Raw genomic sequence first — 16,169 nt, 5'->3', positions numbered from 1 at the left:
ACCTAATGAGTGGAGTTCAGGTCGGCAAGGGTTTGACAGGATTTTACGAGGACCCAGGAGTGATGATAAAAGTGGAATTTATCTGACAGTTAGTTTTCAGTAATTAATTTAGTAAGCTAGTTATTAGTTTTTGTTAGATTTATATTTTATTTTTTTTTTTTTGTAAGTTAGTTAGTATTAGTATTTTTCGAGGAATGCTTCCCCTTTTTTCTTTTTTTTGTGGCTTTTAGCGCCTTTTCTTTGTGAGATTTTGTTTCTCTCTCAAATAATTCTTTGATTCTTGTTCTTTTGCTTTCAAAAACCTGGAGGGCTAATACTTTGGTTATATTTTTGAGAATTTACTTTTCTCTCGTTTTCTTTGTTTCTTTGTTTTTCTTTTTTTTTCTGGTGGAACATATGCATTTCGGACAGACCTGCTGTCCATCATCAGCGACTAAAAAGGAATTTCTATAATAAACAAAATTGAACATATGACAATGTAAAATGTATAAACTAAATTAACGAGAAGAGAGGCGAATTTATATTGCCGTTGTCAGCATTCATCGGATTCTTAGTTTTGCTGATATACAGAGATTCATATGCATCTTATTTTTTGTTGTTGTATACAGCTTTTATTAGGGCAATAAACTGGATCAGCAGACCGTTTGATCACAAAAGATTCTTTTTGTCCATATCAACATAAAGTTGCATCGTTCCACTCACTTGTTCATCGCCTTGTGAATTTACCATTGTCCATTAAAAATTACCTCAAAGAATATGAAAAAATTTTAGAGTTAGCACCGATAAATGCCTATGACAAAAATCTTATCGATAAATTGATAAATAAACATTCGAACTTCCATCACAAAAATAATATGACAACACTTTTCACACAAAATAATGAAATTAAAACAAATAAAATAATGCGCATACCATTTATATATTTTCCGACAATCACCAACAACTTGGTTAAAATATTTGAAAAACATGACATAAAGCATTCGACCCATAAGCATTCTGCCAGTATTATCTAAAGTTTTTGAGGCTGCTAGCAGATCAAATCAACTCACATATTTTGAGGCATAATCTACTTTCGCCGTACCAGTCGGGTTTTAGAGCTAATCACAGCTGTACAACTGCATTACCAAAAGTAATCGATGATATCCGAATACCCTTCGATAATAACCAGCTCACCCTGCTTTGCTTACTAGACTTTTCAAAAGCTTTCGACTTTGTCGACCACGAGTTGCTCTGTTATAAACTACAGCTAAACTTCGGATTTACTAAAAGCGCCTTGATGCTAATGGAAAGTTATTTAACTGGAAGGGTTCAATTTGTCAACACAGGAAGTGAAGTGTTGGGCATGAAAAACTTAATCCAAGGTGTTCCGCAGGGCTCCATCCTTGGGCCCTTATTATTTAGTATTTTTATAAACGACATTTTTTCAGTGTGTAAGCACATGAGCATGCATGCATATGCGGATGATATACATATGTATTTATCTACGTATTCGCGAACCTAAGCACACTTTGTGTCAAAGTAAATAATGACCTATCATGCGTGCAGTACTGGGCCAATAGTAATGGTGTTTGCCTTAATGCTAGTAAATCGTTTGTATTACCTATTTCTAAGAAAAGGTAACTGCTGCATTGGTAATACTGCTCTACAAACTGTTACTAAAATCACGAATCTGGGTTTGAAACTTAACTTGTGTTGACCATATCAACTCTGTTGTTGGTAAAGTGTGTGGTATATTGCGCAATCTGAGGCAATCTGCACCGTTTACGCCTCCTCAAATTAGAAGAAAGCTTGCCGTACAGCTTATATTGGCAATAATAACCTACTCTGAGCTAGTTTACAACAAATTAGATTCATGCTCTGCACATAAAATTGAGATTGCCTTTAATCAGGTAACTCGCTCGTATTTGGGTTACGCAGGTTCGACCATATTTCTGCGTGGCGATTCATATATTCACATATTCTTGCTCAGGTTGATTTCTACTAAATCCCCACCGTACTTATATGGAAAACTCCCATTTGCTAGATCTCTCAGGTCATGTAGTATAATTGTACCCAGCTTCAATTTCGTTGTCTCTACAAGGCTGTTTTTCGTCAACACCATTCGTATATGGAACTCAAACCCAGCTGAAATAAGGAACAATGTAAACCAAAGCAATTATAAGCTCATTCTTTTCAATTATTTCTCTACACATCTGACCATTTTGTTTTTTTTTTTTTCTTTTTTACTCAATTTTTTCCTAAGTCGTTTACTTTGAGTATAGTTTTAATTACAAAAAAAAAAAAAAAAAAAAAAAAAAAACTACTACTGTACTTTGTATAGCATCATTAACTTATGTTAACTTTAGTAATACTGTGTCTCCCTTTTTTATCCCAAAATTTTATTCAATCTTGTTAAATACATATCTGTGACACTGTTTGTTGTACTATAAAAGATATATATTATCTTACTGTACTCATATAATTTCTAATAAATGAAATGAAATGAAAATGAAAAAATAGTTTACACCAACAACAGTAAATTAAGAAATGTTCTTGGTTCCACAAAAGACATTGTGCCCATCTATAAACGCAGCGGGATTTATCAAATCAGCTGTACTGGTTGCGATGCAATATACATAGGCCAAACAAAAAGACAAATCTCCGTAAAATTTAAAGAGCATGAGAAGCACACAAAAGACACAAACTCATCTCTCTGCAGTAGCAGCACACATGACTTCAACGACAGATAAATCATCCACACATACCATCGGCATATTAGAAGAAAGTGTGCGCCTAATAAAAGCTGTATACAACAACAAAAAATAAGATGCATATGAATCTCTGTATATCAGCAAAACTAAGAATCCGATGAATGCTGACAACGGCAATATAAATTCGCCTTTCTTCTCGTTAATTTAGTTTATAAATTTTACATTGTCATATGTTCAAATTTGTTTATTATAGAAATTCCTTTTTTAGCAGCGCGTCGCTGATGATGGACAGCAGGTCTGTGCGAAATGCATACGGTTAAGTTGAATAAATTAATAAAGTTTGTTGCTTTACGGCTTATCCATAAACGCACCATTGTTTTTATTTGACTAAATAATTTTGTAGCCAATAAGAAAAAAAATAATAATTAATTAATTTAATAAAAATTATCTGCTAAGCTAAAGCTTCTCATAAACCTTAGACAAGACTGGCAACAGGCTAATTGCTCTAAACTCTTTGGAAGAACATGGAGACTAACTTTAGGAATAGGATTAGCATTAGCTGTTTTCCATTGACTTGGAAACCCACCGGACATAATTGAAAAGTTAAGTATATGTGTTAGTGAAGCTGTAACAAATCTATATATATAAAAAGAAGTGTACATTTTGATTGTCACTCCATAACTCGAGAACGGATAGAAAGATTGCCGTGAAATTTTTAGGAAAGATACAGGAAGGAGAGATGATGGTTAGTTGATTTTGAAATCCCAAATCGGTTTAGCCATTCTTGAGTTTTGATTTTTTTTAGAATATATGTATAAAAATGAATGTTTGTATGTATGTCGTCGATTAACTCAAAAACTACTGGACCGATTATTATGAAAACTGGTATATATATGTATTTTTCTACGGGGAAGGTTTGTATAATGAGTACTTTGATACCGGCTGACTAGGGTCTCGAGGTATAGGCCAAAACATTGACCCGGGTAACTCCAGGAAGTGTTTGTACAATATGGGTATCAAATGGATTTTTCATACCTATTGGTGACTAGGGTCTCGAGATATAGGCCAAAACGTGGACACGAAACCCATAGAATGTGTGTGTAATATGGATATCAAATGAAAGCTGTTGATGAGTGCTTTAGTAGAGGGTACTTTCATATCCCTGGGTGACTAGGGTCTCGAGATATAGGCCAAAACGTGGACACGATTACCCCTAGAATGTGTGTGTAATATGGATATCAAATGAAAGCTGTTGATGAGTGCTTTAGTAGAGGGTAATTTCATATCCCTGGGTGACTAGGGTCTCGAGATATAGGCCAAAACGTGGACACGATTACCCCTAGAATGTGTGTGTAATATGGATATGAAATGAAAGCTGTTGATGAGTGCTTTAGTAGAGGGTACTTTCATATCCCTGGGTGACTAGGGTCTCGAGATATAGGCCAAAACGTGGACCCCGGCCCCCTTAGAATATGTTTATAGAATATGGATAACAAATGAGTACTTTAGTAGAGAGTAATTTTCATACCTCTGCGTGACTAGGGTCTCGATATATAGGCCAAAACATGGACCTGGAAACACCTAGAATGTGTTTTTACATTATGGATATCAAATTGAAGCTGTTGATGTGTGCTTTAGTACAGAGTAAGTTTTATGCCGCTGGGTGACTAGGGTCTCGAGATATAAGCCAAAACATGGACTCGGATACCCCTAGAATGTGTTTTTATTATGGATATCAAATGAAAGCTGTTGCTGAGAACTTTAAAGTAATTTCCATTGCGATATTCGATTTAGTCGCATCAACCTGGCAAAACTGATAAATATGCATGCGAAGCCGAAATAAAGACATGAATTAATAATACCCACATACCTATTTACATACATCCAATTCGATTTGCCTGAAATTTGGTATATACATTTGCCTATATTAGTATCTACGATACTTTTTTCCGGGAAGTAGACCAGAGACGGACTGGGACTGTGATTAGGACTAGGACTGGGACTGAGACTGAGACTGAGACTCGGAGTGTGACTGGGACTGAGACTCGGAATGGGACTGGAACAAAATACATACCACCCTCTGGGACTGGCAATAAGATATGAAGAAGAATGAGAAAAACTTGAGAGAAGAGCAAAGAGAGAAGGAGACTGAGAAAGAGATAGAATGAGGCGAAGATGGAGATAGATGAAGCGAAAAATACGAAGGGAGGAGTGAATACAAAGATTAGGAAAAAGTGTAGAGGGGCGAGGGCAGAGTTAGACCGAAAAAGCTTATTAAAATATATGCAGATAGACCAAATTTAGGGCAGAACAACGTCTGTCGGGTCTGCTAGTGGAAGTATAAGTTTAAAAAATCGTATACTGATGCCATCGACTCCAACGGCATTAGACTTAACGTCAAACATAGCATCCAAGACATCACTTTCAGTTACAACTGAGAAGTCAAAAATATCAATAACAATATTCGGTCATCTGCCTATACTACCCATCTTACTGTGTTCATAACTGGTGTTATGATCATCATTATAATTTACACTGTTATCGCTTATATTACCATTCAAGAAGTGCGAGTTCATGACATTAGGGTCAAATTTGCATTGAATATTATCATTTTTGTATACTCCAAAAGTGCGAAGATTCCTCCATTGCATTTTTGGAGGCAAATTTGCATTAAATTTATTATTCAAATATGCTACCTTAATATTCGAGATACATAAGGTAGCTTGATTGCGCAAAAGACGATAGGCTTCCCATTTGTTTTCATATGGAAATTGCTACCATTCTCTGTAAGCTTTCTCACGTTTTCTTATAAGCTTCAAAATTTCATTTGAAAACCATGGTTTTTTATGACCTTGAATTTTAACGGTTTTTAGAGGAACATATCTATTATTTATTTATTTACTTATTTATTACAGTTCTTATAGACTGCCAATAATGGTAGATACAAAAAATATTAACACAAAGATAACAAAGTAAACATGTAAATATATAGCTTACAATAAATAATAAGTTGTTATAACTAACAAATTAAAAACGATTAAATAACTGACTTTAAAATATTTATAAAAGCGTCCCTACACATCGAAAAATTAAGCTCAATAGAAGATGAAATCTTATTGAATTCGTTCAGGACGCGTGCAATTGGCGCATTCCTTCCATAATTGGTTCTAATATTGATACCATGAAACGGGTAAACATTACGAAGATCCCTCATTGGAACATTAAAATTAATTTCCACAAGAAGGGCAGCGCAGTCTACATCTACGTGGATAATGTCAAACAAGAAAGTCAAGGAGAGAATAGATCTCCTGGCTTCCAGGGATTTAAGATTCAAAAGAAGTAACCGAGCAGTATATGGAGGAAGGGGGTATGTAAACCTTAATGACCGTAAAGCATAATTAAGAAAAACTTGTTGAACTCGCTCAAGCCTGTTGATTGAGAATTGTTGGAAAGATCTCTAAATGATGGTAGCATACTCAAGATGAGAACGCACGAATGAGGAGTAGAGTACTTTTAAAGTATACGGGTCAGAAAGTTCCGAACTATTACGCCGAATGAAGCCTAGCATAGCATAGGCCTTGGCAATGATGAAATCAATATGGTTCACGAACATACATTTTTTATCAACGACAACTCCAAGATCTTTGATTTTATCAACAGTCTGCAAGGTACTGTTAGCGATACTATATGAGCTGTTGAGATTTGAACGAGAATTTGAGTAGGTTCGTGGAAGCATTTATTTATATTTAATGGAAGATGAGATCTAATGCACCAGGAGTAAAGTTTATCAATACTAACTTGAAGATTAATCATATCGTTTGCGGAATTTACAACAGAGTAAAGTTTGAGATCATCGGCGCACAACAGAAATCTAGCGTAAGAAAAGCATGAGCTAATGTCATGGATGAATAAGACAAAAAGTAATGGTCCTAAAATACTACCCTGCGGAACGCCCGATGTCGCCAAAAAGGGATCTGATGATACCCTATCAATAGAGACGGCACACCATCTGATACATAGATATGATTTAAGCCATTGCAAAAAGGTTGAGTGAAAGCCAAGGCAGTACATTTTGTGAATTAGAATATCATGCGATAGAACAGATGAAAAGGCAGAGATACAATATTCACTGAACTCCACAAGATTGGAAATGGTAGAGCGTCCAGAAACAAACAGATCGAACGGACAGATCAAGTGCTTCACGAAAAATAAATCTTTTCCTTGACAATGCACTCAAATAGCTTAGAAACGGTGGAAAACTTTGAAATTGGCCTGTAATTGCAGACATCAGTCTTACCGCCAGATTTATAAATAGGAGTTATCGAGGCGATTTTCCAAGCATCAATAAACTCACCAAAGCTAAGTGACAATTTGAACATGATCTCTAACGGGACAACTAGGGAAGTGCATCCTTTTAGCAAGACAGCCGAAAGACCATCAGTGTCAGCTTAAGTAGAGTTGCTCAGTTTCGAGATACCACTGAAGATATCTTCAAATGAAATTGACATTGAACCAAAATTTAGGCACGAAGAAATTTCAGCCGAAAAGTCAGACGAGGGAATAGCATCATTAGCAAAATTAGAACTAAAAAATTCAGCAAACGCGTTACCACATCGTGGGGAGTGTTAGCAGGCCTGTCGTTGTAGAAGACGGTGGCAGGCACCGAGGTGCAAGATTTCTTCGACTTAACGAAATTCCAGAATACTTTCGGATTAGACTTTGTATTCGTCTCAAAGCTTGTAATGTAGTTTCTGTAAAGAAACTTCTCTAGATAGCTTGGTAAAAAATAACGGGTTTTTGGTTCTTTAAACTTTTTGAAGAATTTGTTTCTTAAATTCTTCAACTTTTTTAACCTTGTTGTGTACCATGGTAACCTATATGGTTTCCTTTTCACAACTGGTACATGCCTCGTACATAGATCAAAGAGATTCGACTTAAATATTTCAAAGCAATGACCAACATCAGAGATGGAAAGCAAATTGGCCCAATCTATTTCCGCTAGATCCTGATCGAGTCTAGAAAATCACACTTCGCAAAGTTAAATGAAAAATCATCAATTAAGGAGCGAGCTCCAAACTCATAAAATTCGAGTTTAAGAATTAAAGCAGAATGGTGCATATCCGTCGGAGCGAATGGCGCATGGCACTCAGAAAGATTACAATTTATGTCATTACTAATAAAAATTAGATCTAATATTCTATTGAGCCTGTTTGTGAAACTATTTGCTGCAAATTTTTGATGCAAATTTAGACTTAAAATATTATCTATAACGTATGACTCAAAAGACTTAGTAATATTAGTAGGTAATAGGCGTGACGCAGAGTAACTATTTATTTATTTATCAGTCTACAAATTAAACAATTATACAGACCAAATATACCGACACTTAAATCTCAGATGTAATACACGATATAAACAACATAAGCAGTCATCAATTTGAAAGTAATATTTAAACAGTATTGAATTAAACGCTTGACAATTTCAATTAAAAACTTAGAAGTAAGCAAAAGATAAAATGTTGTAAATGTGTTAAAATGTACTCATGAAGGAGCTAGTAAATAATAATTTATGAAATTGACAATAAAGCAAATTAATAGTAGATAAAATATATACAGAATAGAATTTATACAGAGTAAATTTGATTGCATACATATAAAAATAATGATCACAACGCAATTTTGCAAACAAGTTTCACGTAACTGGTACTTCATATTTGAAACAGAGGGTTGAATAGTATATCACGGTTTAGCGTTCTTTGCTTCATTTCGAATTACAAATTTAATGTAGTTAAAAGGTATTTTTTAATACCAAGAAACGAGTCGCAGACGTCTAAATTTTTACAGTGTTTATTAAAATCACGACATAAACAGTGAAGTGGTTCGTGCATTTCATAATTCGACCTGCACGTAGCTACAAAAATTGATTGAAAATGGCTAGATGGCCTAATAGGAACGTTAAACTTAATTTCACTAAGCAAGAATGGACTATTTATGGACCCTCTTATTAATTTAACAATAAATAAGACACCAAGCATCTCCCTGCGGCTCTGCAATGTAGGTAGCTGTATTAGTTTTAACCGGCTGCAATAGGGGAGAAGATTTTTAGAAGGTAAGTGTTTTAAAGCGAAAAGCAAAAATTGTTTCTGAACCGATTCCAGCTTGTCAGAATGAACCTGATAACGCGGATTCCAAATAATTGAAGCATATTCCAAAGTAGGTCTGACCAATGTGGTAAAAAGAGTTTTTGTAACGTATGGGTCATTAAATTCTTTAGATCAACGTTTAACGAAAGCCAAAGTACCTTTAGCGCTATTCACACAAGATTCAATATGAAGTTTAAAATCGAGTTTTGGGTCCATTGTAACGCCTAAATCAATAAAATTAGTAACTTGCTTGATTACATAGTCGCCAATAACATAATCATGGGATTGGAAGGACTTCCTTGTAAAACACACGAACTTACATTTAGGTAGGTTTAGTGACATGGCGTTTACATTACACCAGTCACCAAGACTATTCAGGTCAGTCTGAAGACATGCCCTATCCACGGGTGAGCGGATAGGCATTACAAGTTTTACATCATCAGCGTACATCAACGGCTTGCAGCTCTTCAAAACACTAGGAAGGTCATTAATGAACAACAGGAACAAAACCGGACCAAGATGGCTGCCTTGGGGAACACCAGAAGTTACGTTTATGAACCGAGACCAACAATTATTAAATATAACTGTTTGTTTTCTTTCCCTCACATAAGAAGAAATCCAAGATAGAAGCAAAGGAGGAAATCCTAACCGATCAAGTTTGAATAAAAGTATAGAATGAGAAACTTTGTCAAATGCCTTACTAAAATCAGTATAAATAACATCAACTTCACATTTAGTCTTAAAACTGTTGGACACAAAGGTTGTAAACTCGAGCAAGTTGGACACCGTTGATTTACCCTTACAGAAGCCGTGTTGTGACAAGTCAATTAATGAAGATACTCTAAAAGCAATCTGTTTTGTGATAATCAATTCAAATAGCTTAGGAATAGTGTTGAGTTTGGCTATTCCTCTATAATTTATAACCCACGTTCTGCTTCCATTTTTATGCAGTGGTATAATGAATGATTCTTTCCACATCTTGGGGAATACCCCTTGCTTCAGGGACGCATTAAACAAACAGGTTAGAGGTCGATATAAGTATCGAGCACAAGATTTCAGCACTACCGACGCAATATGATCCGGACCACTAGAGTAAGAAATTTTTAGATTTTCCAGATGAGTTAAAACATCATCAGTACATATATATGGAACTGCCTGGGAATCCAGAGGAGACAATCTGAAAGGATAATTCGATGGCGGGTAATCATAGGTGTTTGAATAATTAGATTCGAAGAAACCCGCAAACATGTTAGCAATTTCAAAGCTATCGTTGGAAATCTGATCATTTAGCTTCATTGTAGAAGGAAACCCTTTTATCTTCCTTTTTGAGTTAACGAAGCTGTAAAACGATTTAGGATTGACAAAAATTTGGCTTTTAATCCTACTGATATAGTTCTTGTAACAAATTCTGTTCAATGTGTTATATTTGTGACGTAAAATTGAGTAGGCCGTATAGTCAGTCATTGATCCGGAAAGTTTGTAACGTTTGAATGAACGCGTCTTCTGGTTTTTAAGGCGTTTCAATTCTTTAGTGCTCCAAGCCGATGATGATATAGCAGTGGTTTCTGACGTAGGTATGCATTTTTTAAATATTCCGTATAATACATTATTAAAATGGGATATACTGTCATCAATATCCCCATCGTACTCAGGCCAATTTATTCTCGATACTTCGAGTATTACTTCAGACAAATTGGCTTTTATATACAGAAATCGTTAAGGGGTCTTTCGCACTACGTTGGAGGAACGCTCAGATAAATTGTAAGATTCCATAAACATCGCGAGAGCAGGATGATACACATCTTCAGGCAGGGCAAGGGGGTCGCATCGATTTACAAAACAATTTGAATCGTCTGAGAAAATTAAATCCAAGCATTTCCCGAATTTATTCTGAATGTTGTTAACTTGAAAAAGTACAACATCTGCAAACTCGTTTAGGAAATCATAGTCGATAGCACTAGAAGAAGTAGGGACTAGCTTCCAATCGATAAGACTCCATGACACACATGCCAGATTAAAATCGCCAAGTACAGTGACAGAATCACAGGCCCTGGCAGTACTGCACACAGATTTCACTATTGAGGAATGATTCAAATATAAGGAAATGTCAGATTGTGGGGGAACGTAGTTGGCTATAAAATATTTGTAGGTTGAGAAAAAGTTTTACTCTTACACAAAGAAGCTCAGCATCCTCAAAGTCAGGAAAATGTAGTTCCTCCGCGGAAAACCTAGTGTGAACGGCAATTAACACACCTCCACCAGCTCTGGCCAGTCGGTCTTTTCTAAACACTTGAAACGAACTCGATAAAACTTCAGCATTAAAAACTGTTGGTTTTAGCCAAGTCTCAGTAAAAACGAGTACATCATAAGAACTCTCATGACTCCGTAGAAAAATGTCCGTTAGTTTGGTATTCAACCCCCTAACGTTCTGATAAAATATACTAATTGAGATATAATTTACGATTGATAAGACATAATTTAAGTTTGTACCACTTCTGGAGTGTTGTCTGGCAAGCTATTTGATGCATTTAAAGTAGCGCGGTCACGGTTCGACTTTCTAGTAAACAAATGCACCACAGAGTGTTTCGGCCAGAAAGTAGAATCGAGTACCCTATCAAAAAATGTGTCAGGAACTAAGATTCTGAAAGAAGAGATCTCTCTCCCAGACTTAAAATTAAATTTATAAACATTAATATTGCTGTTAAGTTCAACACCAAGCTTTGAGCATACGTAGTTAGATATATCAGCTTCCGTCAGCGATGCGTGGAGCCGTGATACAAAAATGGACCTACGGGGGGGAACAGCAGTCACCTCCCTAGGAGCACCAATTTCTAAAGCAACCGATTCAGAAACAGGGGATGTAATTGGGGCTGCGAGTGCGGTTGTTCTTACAGCAGTCGAATCATTGCCAGAATTGGGTTGAATAGCAGGAACATTAACAGCATCAGAATCATCAGCATTAACAGAATTAGTGCTGTTCCCAACAGCCTTCGCTTTGTTTTATGAAGCTGGAGTCTTGTTCTTACTAGCCATTGCAAAGTTAGCAGCAGCACTGGGGATAACAGTTGTATTGAGAATATCATCAGTATTAACAGGTGCTGTCAATCGTTTAGCATAAGACATTTGTGTATTGAAATCATGCGAGGGGGTAGCTGAGTGTACGCAAAAAGGCTCACTATTGTTATCAGCAGAAATTGGACTTGCATAAACATGTGATCGGGCGAGCAAATGGCAATGTATACATGGCCGCATTAGTGTAGGTGAAATCGATAGAGTATGAGGTTTGAGCGCGCAACTAATATTACCACTACTCAACGAGTTCGGATTAGTGATAGAGCTAACAACATTTTTTATTTTATTTATGCCATCAGCCATTACCTCCACACACCTTTCATTGTTTTTGTTAGAGTCGTCTTCATTATCTTTAAAATGTTTTTTGATGACACTTTTCATATCAGCCATCTCCGCAAACAAATCCTTAAATTTAAGGTCCAAGGCAAGCATTGTGGACTCCATTGTAGCTTTATGGGATGCCAACACAGCGTCATAGGCGTCACAAAGCTTGCCGTAGGCGTTTAGGCAATCCGCGCACATATAACTTAGGTGGCTGTTCCTCATAAGCTAATTCACGTCGTACTCTGAAAAGTTGCCTTCACAGCAAGAACGATGGTAGACTTTCTTGCAAAAGCCACCACAAGGCACAATAAGGGTATCCGAACGCGAAAAATGCTTGTCACACTTGGCACAATATTTATCCATTACACCAGATATCGTAATAGGTAAAATAAATAGATAAAAACTGGACGAAAATAATAAAAAACAGAGAGCGAGATAAAACACGTCTGTTCGGCACGAACGCATAAAGGTGGCTATGAGACCAAGAAATATCACAAAGGTTAAAATCCCCTAAAACACATAAATGATTATCTCCCAATTTATTAAGAAATAGGGACGATATATTGTTAACATGAGCTTTACAAATTTTTTCCAAGCTGTTCGGCGGTATGTATGATGCAACCAGATATAGAGATCCAGGCTGTGGAGAGCCACGGACATTGACGCAGATTTGGTCAAGTATGGTATCAGAATTATCCAACATAATAAGGGAGGCATTATACTTGCGTTGAACAGCGATTAGTACGCCACCCCCTCTTGAACGCCCAGTTTTAATACAATCCCTGTCCTTACTAAAAACGACGGATAGCTTGGGATCGAAGAACTCAGCGTCGAAGAAATCCGAAGTAAGCCAGGTTTCAACAATGACAAAAATATCGTTCTCCAATTGGCAACTAAATGCTCTCAAAATGTGCGATTTAGTCCTGATACCAGAAGCATTTTGGAAATATGCTTTAAGCTGTTTGTTAATTATGTTCTCATTACTGCTGGAAGCTAGGTAAACTGGAGTTGCTTTTCTACTTGAGGAAAAAAACGGAAAGGAAGAACGTTCACACCAGCAGGCCGCAAGTCGGGCGATAAAATTGTATCATATACCGCATTAGTAACCCCAAGCTTAAAGTTGACTTTGGTTATTGAGTCAAGAGGTGTATCTTTCTTAACGAGCCCTTTGCATAAAAAATTAGACCGATCAGCCTTCAGATGCCTTACCAGGTCGCTAATAATACCGTTAGAAGAAACTGATGGTTGAAATGACGATAGATGAAGCCAAATCATTCCAACGACTCCTAACTCATTATTAGCATTACAGCCAACGAAATTTGGCATACGACGCTTGAAAACTTCAGTGCTATCTTTCAGCGCAGAAGGGGATAAAGATGCAGGCGTAGAAATAGATGTAGATGTGAACGTAGAAGTAGATGATAAGTCAGATGCAGAAGTTGTAATCGAACCGGCAGTGCTGGGTTGCTTACGACGTTTTTATGTTTGTTTGGTATTAAAAAATAAAATAAATGTAAGGCGCGATAACCTCCGAAGAGATCTAAGGCCGAGCTTCTCTTCTAATTTGCGTCGTGCTCCTCTTGATTTTTCCCTGCAAATTGGCCGGACGGGACCTACATGCTTTATGCCGACTCCGAACGGCATCTGCAAGGCAGATGAGTTTTCACTGAGAGCTTTTCATGGCAGAAATACACTCGGAGCGCTTGCCAGACACTGCCGAGGGGCGACCCCGCTTAGAAAAATTTTCTTCTAATTGAAAAACCTTATTTCTAAAATTTTGATGTTGCTTTGCCCGGGAGTTGAACCCAGGGCATACGGTGTGATAGACGGAGCACGCTGCCGTCACACCACGGTGGCCACCGTTTGGTATTAACATTGTTTTTATTAACAGCGCCATCCATACAGGTAACATTAGAGTTATTAGCCTGTGATTTAAGAACCGAAGCAAACGATGTACCACTATTAGCAGAGTTGTTAACAAAATTATTCTCATAGGTTTGAATTGTTAATAGCTATTGATACTGAAGAATTATTGTTGTTGTTTTCAACGCTCATAGCACTATTTTTAACAGTAGATCAAGCATCAACATTGGTAGCCATAGCACAAGTAGTAGCAACTGCTGTATGTTTAGAAGCAGCAGGCAAAGCAGAAAGAATAACTACTTTTTCACTTGTCGTGTGTGACGATGAGGAAGTACCATTAGAATGAGCAGCACTAATTGTACCAACATTCCAACGAACCTTGGAAACAGCAGCAATGCAAGACTCAGAGGAAGAGCGACAGGTAGCCAGCGGCAAGTCACAGAGCGCATTCTGCATAGAGCTTAACTTAATTTGCAGGTAGCTGGCTTGTCGACGTAAACGATTGCCTTCATCTATTGATGGTTTAAGCAAACGTAAAATCCTTAAAAAGGTGATTGACAAGACTATTAAAATATTCCAACTTTTCGTCTAACTTAGAGAAGGAAAAACACCCATTCCAGTCAAGAAAAGCAGCCTCATTACTTAGCTCATCTAGGTTCACAGCATTATAGTTCCTATAGGTCAATTCAAAGTCGGGCCCTTTTGCGTGAAATTTCAGATCATACGATAAAAATAACATTTCGTGTTCAGAAATAACATCCGTGGGGAATTATTAGTTTTTTCTTTTTAGAATTTTTCTTGCACAGTTCCTTTCACTTCCTGGGACCCTGTTCGGGCGCCAGTTAAAGGACAATAGTCCTTGATTGTTAAAAAAATTAATTTGTTGGGTCAACTTGCCCAGTAACAACACAAAACAAAATTTAACTAATAATGAGTAATGAATGTACTTCCAATTACAATTAAAGGTAATTCTAATTATTACTAAACGCTATTCCGTCCCGAACTCGACTGCTTGCTCTGCCGCAACTACTCCCCTATATAGCCCAACATCCAGCAGCGACGCGCCTCTTGCATAACTTGTTTACAGCCCGTTGTCTAAGAATGTTGAAGTCGGTTTCTTCCCACAGGTGCCATATGCGTGTATTTCACAATTATGTGCAATATAATTTTGCTGACTGTGCGTCTGGAATAATTCCGTAGCATAAGTATTAGTTGCTGTCACTAACTATGGCCTTGAAGTAAGGCGTTGGGTTGCCATGCGCGGCCGTATGTTGTGAGAGATATAATTTGATGACTCGGCGTACGTGTACTGGCAATACGTGGGAATGTTGCAATAAGGGCAACTGACGCGTGTTAACTTGTATTAGCGCTTAGGCTATCAGGATAGGGCATACTAAAATTATTAAATTTTTTCACTTTATGTCCGGCCAATTTGTAGGGAAAAGCAAGAGGAGCACGACGCAAATTGGAAGAGAAGCTCGGCCTTAGATCTCTTCGGAGGTTATCGCGCCTTACATTTATTTATTTTTTTATATTTGTCACATCAGGGTGAGGTGCATTCCAATAACACTTCACCGCCGGCCTTAAGGAATGAACATATATAATTTGGTTCCTAATTATATACGGCCATTCTAGTGGTATTGATATAAGTCTGCCTTGCTGTTTCATTTTACGTTTAATGACCCACTTAACTTGCTTCGGGTTACCAAATTTCAATTGTCTTCCACATTAAGTTGTAATTTATTGCATAGTGGTAACTTGATATTAAAAGTGATGAATTTGTTTGTTTATGTGTTTTTGATTTTATTTATTTACATATGCTTTACATATGAACTGTTATGCTGACTGTTGTTTGTTATTTTTTTTGTTTGAACATATTGTGTTGTTGTTTTTTTTCTTTTTTTTTTGTTCTTGACGAGTAAAGTGGAAGGCTTATGTTGAGACTGTTTTTTTTTTCTTTTTTGTTAAATTATTTGAGTTACTTGCAGATGTTTTATATTGGTTTAAGCCTATCCTTATGGAATATTATTTCCTTATCTTTATTGTTCCTATTTCTATTTCCTATTCTGTGTGGTGTT

General features: G+C 36.7%; 1 protein-coding gene across 4 annotated transcripts in view; it reads right to left on the bottom strand.

The window, feature by feature from the left end:
• SREBP (Sterol regulatory element binding protein) overlaps positions 1 to 16,169 on the bottom strand; it is an 801,341-nt gene that overhangs the window by 395,768 nt on the left and 389,404 nt on the right. The window contains exon 7 of one of the 4 annotated variants that reach the window (XM_067756911.1): positions 36 to 746. The exons of the other annotated variants lie outside the window; for them this stretch is intronic. Coding sequence (XP_067613012.1) covers positions 743 to 746 — 4 coding nt within the window. The 3' untranslated portion in view covers positions 36 to 742. Of the gene's footprint in view, positions 1 to 35; positions 747 to 16,169 lie in introns of those variants that run through there. 4 annotated transcript variants of the gene reach the window in all.

This window comes from Eurosta solidaginis, chromosome 5, assembly GCF_040869045.1.
Source record: "Eurosta solidaginis isolate ZX-2024a chromosome 5, ASM4086904v1, whole genome shotgun sequence".
NCBI lineage: Eukaryota > Metazoa > Arthropoda > Insecta > Diptera > Tephritidae > Eurosta > Eurosta solidaginis.
Note: the sequence above shows the minus strand (reverse complement) of the source record. Positions and strands in the feature narration are given on the sequence as shown.